The sequence below is a fragment of the Sinocyclocheilus grahami genome, unplaced genomic scaffold (genome assembly GCF_001515645.1).
Source record: "Sinocyclocheilus grahami isolate Dianchi unplaced genomic scaffold, SAMN03320097.WGS_v1.1 scaffold2.1, whole genome shotgun sequence".
NCBI lineage: Eukaryota > Metazoa > Chordata > Actinopteri > Cypriniformes > Cyprinidae > Sinocyclocheilus > Sinocyclocheilus grahami.
Window position 1 is genome coordinate 4,008,724 of NW_015505181.1, and position 8,183 is coordinate 4,016,906.

At 37.9% G+C, this 8,183-nt stretch overlaps 1 protein-coding gene across 1 annotated transcript in view; it reads right to left on the reverse strand.

The window, feature by feature from the left end:
- The window catches only part of LOC107553826 (membrane-associated guanylate kinase, WW and PDZ domain-containing protein 1-like), a 94,752-nt gene extending 89,390 nt beyond the window's left edge, over positions 1–5,362 (reverse strand). The window contains exon 1 of the mRNA XM_016236167.1: positions 5,341–5,362. Coding sequence (XP_016091653.1) covers positions 5,341–5,362 — 22 coding nt within the window. The remainder of the gene's footprint in view (positions 1–5,340) is intronic.
- Positions 5,363–8,183: the final 2,821 nt, after the last annotated feature.

Below are 8,183 nucleotides of genomic sequence, written 5' to 3' on the forward strand. Positions count from 1 at the left end.
TTCGTTGTGAAAGCGAAACTACTTTGTTTGGCCTTCCAAAAGAGGACGATATCTGCTTTGTCATGCCTGGAGCTGATCCGTGCTGGTCGCTGAGGAAATACTACAACTTCGCGCTGTGGCTCGCCGGATCGGCTTTCACCGTGGACAAAGCGGAGTCCAGCCCAGGGTCGTCACATGTGGTTGCCGCAAGCCTGCCGGATGCTCCTTCGTCGAATCGGCCGCCTCTGCTCACTCAGCCCGCCGGCCGTTCCTCACTTTATCCCCCCGGTCTCTGCTCACTCAAGGCTGCCATGTGTGACGCTGTGTTTCGTTGTTAAAGTACAAGACAGTACAAGTCATTATAATCCATAATTATGTCCCCACTGGATGCAACGAATGCCTCGTTTATAATGGGTTTTCATGTTTTTGAATCATCGCTCCGGCCTGACATGGCATCATCACAATGTGGTAAAGGGGCGTAACATTTCCGTCTAGGCATGGGACAATAACCGGTTTCAAGGTATACCGCGGTTTGGAAAAGTCACGGTTTCAAAACCACTAAAATTTTCCGTTATACCGTTCCTGCGGTATGCGCAGTTTTTTTACGTGTCGTCAAAGATGGAAAGTGCAGGACTTCCTCAGTTGTGTGCAGAGAAGAGCGCAGCGAGTCACACGACCCCTCCCCCTCCGGTTGGTGCGAGCGGAGTCACCTGTGTGTAGGATGGCAGAAGGAGATTACTGGAGAATACCTGGAACTTTTTCCCCCGTCGAAAAAGACGAAGTCTGTCGTGTGGGAATTTTTCGGGTAACGTAGACTAACCATGTTCCGTACAGATGACGTTTTAGCGCTGATCGCTAAATAAATACTTCCAAGTCGAACATAAACTATATATCTCTGTCATCTTCTGTTTTCTCCCTCTTTCACCCCCAATCAAGACAGAGACCCACCCGCCGTTTGTTTCAGTGTTGAAATAAATACTATTTGGCTTGCTGCAGATAACATGGCTAATTAACTAGCTAACGTCAACTAGTTTCCTCCCTCACGTTACTTCACAGAGTGAGGAATAGCAGTCTAAAGTACGTAGGCCTACTGTACCCTACTTTTCTGCAATTTAGTACAATAATTAAATTTAGCTGGTATAATGTCTATACTTTTAAGCCTCCTGCCATTGTTTACATCTGTTCAAAATCACGCATTTAAAAAAAAAAAAAACTTTGCCACTGTTTGAGTGCGTGCGTGCGTGCGTGCGTGTGTGACACTCGCACTCTCTCTTTCCTTATGTGTGTATGTGCACACATCCTCGTACCTCACCGCTCCAAACCATAGCTCCAAACTTAATCCAGGAAAGGTGAACATTCCTGCATCATAACTTGGACTGAATGTGTAGAAAGCAAGAATGTCTCCAAAAACCTTGTTGAGCTGCAGGTTTATGCATGCATTTTTAATTTATTTTTTAATTTTATTTTTTACAGAAATTATGTTTTGATTATATTTTTGATTATTGAGCTGCAGGTTTAGGCTCACTTAAGTGGCTGCATTTTTTTCATTTATAGGGATTTTTTTTTTTACAGAAAATAATTTATTTTCTGATTATTGTTGAGCTGCAGGTTTAGGCTCACTTAAGTGGCTGCATTTTTTCATAACATACCCTCTGAAAATTCATAACATACCCTCTGAGTAGTCAAGGGAATGTGAACCGCATGCAATTTTAATGCCTAGCTTTCCCAATTTCATTTTTTCCCTACATTTTCATGCTTAAAATATCAAGCGCCCATATGTGCAGACTCTGTTAATGGCGTACACCCCGAGGGGCTTTGCAATCTGTCAAGCCAACCGACCTGCACTGATGCAAACAAAGGCACAATGCATGACTGCGCTGATCACCTGCGTCACATCACAGAGACACTCTGCATTTCAAGCTTATGATTCTTTTTCACATCCGGCATCATTACAGTGCATATCTGGGGAAGTTTATACACTAAACGTTTGGAGGTTTCTCTAGTCTATGCTGTAGTGCCTGCAGACTCTTTTGTACTGTAAGGGAATTAATCTTGAAGCTGGTAGTGACAGCTTTCTGCAGTGTAGGCTTCTTCATCATTCATTCCACTTCACTGTGACTAAACGCTTTCATGCTACATGTCATCAACCTCTTTACAATACCAAGAACCACAACAATAGGTTCTTCATAATCATCTCCATTTCAATCCCATCTCCCTTCATTTCAAGAGCCTCTGCGTTTCATCTTTTCTTCTTTGGAAAATATCACATCCTCTTCTCCACCTGTCCTAAACAATATGCACATGTTCAGGAAGTGCTATGGAAATAAAGCACAGAGTGGGAGATAATCCAGTGCAGCCTATATTTCACTGGGCAAAACCAATCAGCAGCCTTCTTTGAGCGGGCCACTGGTTTGCATAGAGAGGGGACTGAATATTATGAGAATAGAGACAGAATTTAAATCGAAAGGCTTCATTGATTAACCATCTCTACTTTATTCTGTCCATCTCACTCTGAGATATTCACACACTGTGCAACATCCCAATGCAAGTAGGATGTGGAAATCACCAGGGATCAGGTGATTGAAAAAAAATAATAATACAAATTTTCAATATTATAATACAATTAAATTAAATGTAAAAAAAAAAATGAAACAAAAAAACTAGTGCTGTCAAATTGATTAATCGCATCCAAAATAAAAGTTTGTATTTACATAATATGCATGTGTATTGTGTGTATGTATATATAAATACACACATGTATATATTATAAATAAATATACATATATATTACATAGGGCTGTGCGATATGGACAACAACAAAAAAACCTATCGAGATTTATTTGATCAATTTTGTGATTTCGATTTTTAATCACGATTTTGTCACACACAGACATGCTTTACAGTCATAAATGCATTCAGTGTGAATTTGAAACATATTTCCAAAAGAAAACCAATTAGAGCTTTATCAAAAAGCTGTAACATGTCTCTAGAACAGACATAAGGCAAAATAATCACTAAGTAAAGGTGTAACAAAATGTCTCTAGAATAGACATATGGCAGAAAAAAGAAAAAAAATCCCGTGTCCAGGGACTTTGTGGCGTTGCCTCAGATGTTGAACTAGATTTGTTGCGCCAAGTTCACACGTACTCCGTGCGTATACAGTATGTGTATGCGGTGCAGAAGCAGCACGGACTCATTTTGCTTTAGCACAGGACGCGTTTGCAGTCCGCTCCTGATCCGCGGCTGTTTACCACAAACACAACATTTATCCATTATTTTGATTTCAAATCCAAACGTTGTTTCTGAAAATGCTTTTTCAGCATTGTCATTCTCTTTTATCACAGTACAGTAACACACTCTTTGTACAATAATACAATCTTTCATAGACATATTCACGTTTAAACTCAATAAATATAACTTTGTTTAACTACCACCACGAGTGCCATCTATTATTGCCTTGTTTATCTAAAAGTGCACTTTTCCTTGCCGTGCCAAAAAGCCATGTGTTGACTGTAAAAATAATTATATGCATTTATGGTGTAATTACTAAATTTCCATGTCAATCCATGTTAATTTTTACTGCGAATAATGCACTGTCACTTTCAGGTGTGCAGCACAGCAGAAATAGACTCCGTGCGGAAACGATCACAGCATGACTGCTGCAGACGCACCACTCCTGGAGCGCACTGCCGGAGCGCAGTCGCATGCAGTGTGAACGCTCTGATCTGTTAACATGGGCGCGGAAAAAATACGCACCACAGACGGAGTGTGTGAACCTGGCGTTACGTTTGTATGCCCGCCCGCCCGGTCTGTTCTGTTCTCGTGCTCCGTTTAGGCGCGCTGCATTCTGATTGGTTCGGATAGCATACTGCGGGAGGTCGGGGGCGCAGACAATCGTGCTATAAAGCGATTTAGAAATCGCGCACGCTCAAATCGCGATTTTATGACGATTTGGATTAATCGCACAGCCCTAATATTACATATATTTCTTAAATATACACATGTGTGTATTTATATATATATATATATATACATATAAATATACACAGTGTACACACAAATTATGTAAACACAAATTTTTATTTTGGATGCAAATAATCACGATTAATCGATTTGACAGCACTAAAAAAAACACACAAAAATACAAAACAATACAAAAACAAATGCAAAACACATAGCAAACAAACAAAAAAAACTAAACAAAAAACAAAACCCTAACAAGCCAAGCGAAGCAAAAAAAAAGTAATGTTAATATTTTAATGCTTAAAATATAACTTTTTCACTGTAATTGTTACTGTAACTGCAAAGTCAAAATTATCGTCTGTAATCAACATTATTTTTTAACAAGTATTGAACCCTAAACATGCCTTTAATGTAAAAAAGTTCCCAATAATACAGTCTTGCTATGAGAATATTGATACAGTACAATACAGTAATATTTTTCCCAACCTTTAACTATAACACTGACGTACTGTTAGATTACACTGCCGCTGAAAGGTAACACATGTATAAAACACAAATAAAACTATAATTAATTTCATACCGCAGCTAATAGTTCTAAAGAGTGCATACTCTGTCAAGGAAGTGTGAGTGGGGCCGTTGTATATCCGCTTTACTGCCGTCTAATGAGATGAAGGAGCTCACGCACAGAGATCCAGAGATAATGATGCAATTATCCAACAACTCCACCTGGCAGAACTCCAGAACATCCAGACTCAACCCCACCTCGCTCTACCATCCCACCCACATGCTAACAAAATGTTTTCAGTCACTCCTCCATCCTGCCCTCCATGCCTTTAGCCCTGCAGCCACAAAACAGTCTAAGCCTCCACACACCGGATAATTGAAAAAAGACTAAATATTCAAATGAACACAGCTTGGGTTTCTACAGGAAAAAGTGGGAAAAGATGGTCAAAAGTACAGGGGGGGAAAAAAGAAAAAAAAAGAAAAGCATTAAATATACACATGCACACACATGAGGACCATATGTGTTGATGAACCATTTTAGCTGACCAAGAACTTCATCACTATTATTTCTGCTCAGTGAATAAACCTCTGACACTAAATATGACATTTTGGGACAACTGGCCCATACCATTTGAGTTATTTACAGAAATGATTTCTCAAATAATGCTTGTTCCGGAGAAAAGTGTGCAGTTAATGTTTAAAGCAATTTGAAACAAATTGCACTCAGATTTCACTCAATTGCTAGTAAATTTCACAAATAATTACAAAGAAACAAGAATTAACACATTGAATTAAACATGACATTTTAAAGTTGAAAGCATTAAATAGTATTTTTTGTAAAACATACTCCAATGATCTTTGTATTATTCACTTTTATTATGTGCAGTGCATCACTCACATTTTCACAATCAAACATAAAAATTTAGTTGACAATCTCATAAACAGAGTGCTGTTCAAAATTGTGGGTGTCAGGATTTATTTTATTTTTATTTTTTTTAAGTATAATAAATAAAATTATACTGTAATTCAGCAAGAATGCATTAATTTGAAATCATTTCAAATAAATGCTGTTCTTTTAAACTTTCCCAAAGGACCCTGAAAAAAAACACATCATTTTCCAAATGTTCACAATCATAAAGCAGCACAACCGTTTTCAACATTGATAATATTGTTTCTTGAGCATCAAATCAGCGTATTAGAGTGATTTCTGAAGGATCATGTGACACTGAAGACTGGTGTAATAGTGTAATATGTAAACATTTTAAATAGTTATTTTATGTTGTAACAATATTTCACAGTATTACAATTTGTACTGTTTTTGATCCAATAAATGCAGCCTTGGTTAGCATAAGAGACTCATTTCAATTAAAAGATCTTACCAATCCCAAATGTTTTAATGGTAGAGTATATGTATTTGTGATTAGACATATTTCTATAGCTACGAATCCCTAAGGCCTTAAACCTGAGAAACTCTTTCATAACTGTGAACATACCTCGGTAACGTCATGGCAACATCAGAGCACCTGATCCCACTCTTCCTCTGGAGAAAAGCTTCAACAATCCCTCGCTTTAATGCCACTTTTCTCTCTCTCTCTCTCTCTCTCTGCAGATAGAGAACGATGAGATCCTAACTAAGCTGTAAGCTCTTTAGCTGAAGTGCTTTATGCCACATTAAGATGTTGAATCTTCAACCTTTGCTTACTACTTTACCTCCTGCAGGACTCACTGACACGCATGTGCCATCACATGCTATGTTAACATGTCACAGCAGATTAGCATTTCTCAGAGGCTCACATACTAAACGCATCCAAGTACTTCAAAAGTGATTGAGTTTTCCAGATGCCAAAAAAAGGAATCCAAGAAGGTAGACCTCCCCTTTTTTTTCTCCAGATGTGCACAGCAGTGCTGAATCGGCAAAAAAATTAAAATTCCAGCACTATTCCGCCCATTCACCCCCACCCTGGACCACCTACAACCACCATACAACTGTGCCAAATGGCAGAACTTTATACAAGGCTTCCAACACAAAACGCTTGGGAATCAATTTCAGGAGTTGTTTTGGGATTAAAAGGCATCTTAAGCACAGGTGCATCTTTAATCTAGCTTTGAATACAGAGTGATGGTTCAAATAAAACCTCTCTTCCCAGAACAGATCTTTTTTAGCACTCATTTAACGCCTCCGTCCCCTGTGTATTTGTGGGTAAAAATTTAGTTAGACCTCCCCAGTTGTGTGGCAAACTTACATAAAGTTGAATTCCATTGAGAGCCATCTGAGGTGAATGTAGAAGAAATGGGTTTGTAAACCAGACAAAGATCAAATTGGGAAGAATGTGATTTTTTACAGCATTGACACAGCTGTGATAGGGATTACAGGGAGATGGGGGTGGGACTGAGGGAAGGAAAAGACAAACTTTCCAGGTCTCTCTCATTCCACACTGTCAGCAAGCTGGCACACTTCAGATCTTCATACCTCTTTTTGAACCTCTCCTCACCACCAACTAGGGCTGGGTATCGTTCAAATATTTTCGATATCGATACCGATATTGATACCTTGACTTCGATACCGGTTCCTGAACGATATTTTTTCCATACCAATTTTATGAAATCTATTTGAACAAGATTACATTATCTAAAAAAAAAACTTAGTTTTTATTTTTCAGCTTGTTGATGTTTATACAGACACAAAGACTCCTCTCCTGAGCCACTGCACAAAGGAACAAAATGTAACTAACAAAAAATCAGTGCAAATAGTTTTAATAAAGCTCAAATAGTCTTCAGTTTACACATCTGTTAGCTACATTTACACTAGTGCGTGTTTGTTTTAAAACGCCTAGCTAAGACAGAATCGTCATTTCTATTCATTTTCCACTGATTTACTGATGAGCATTAGCAGTTTCTAGAGCTATCTGCCTGTGCTCTCTCTTCCATGATCGCTGCTCTGACTCAGAGGTTATAATACATTTCATTTCATCAACAATACATGGCCAAAACACACACGGCAATCGGAAGTTATTACAAAAACTTGATGGTGGTTTAAAGTGAGTTTTGAGTAAAAGCGGAATATAAATCTTATTTATTGTCTTATGCAGGGGTTAAATTGGGATTTGTTATGTGTGGGGGGGGGCTCTATGGTATCGAGCTTATATATATATATATGTATGTATGTATGTATGTATGTATGTGTGTTTTGTTTTTTGTGCAAATGATTTATTCCATTCCCACTAATCTCATTAATACTTTCATTTCAAATTCTTACATTTGATCTATAAACTCAATTGACACTGAAAAATACAACTGCTTTAAATAATTATTATGAGATTATTTTAAATATTTTTTAATATACAAACAAGAAATGATGGTGGAAATTATCCTTTTCAACTAAATTAAAACGCCAGTAGGTGCCAGTAGTGAGCGGTTAATGAGTGAGTCATTGAGTCGTTCATTCAAACGATTCGTTCAAACGGCAGATTCATCAGATGTTTATGCGTGGGCTAATGAAACTTTGACTCAACCGATTCGTTCAAGACACGGAATCAATCTGCAATGAATCGTCTGGTTGCTGTGAAATGCGCAGTTTCTGCCTAAAATGTAAGTGACCTAATATTATTGTATTTGCTTATTGAACTGTTTATAGAACTATTAAACAGACATAATGGTGAAAACATTGTTTGATGTTGCCTAACTAAATGTATTTTAAATATAAAAACTTTCCATTTTGAATTTTTACCTCAGGATGC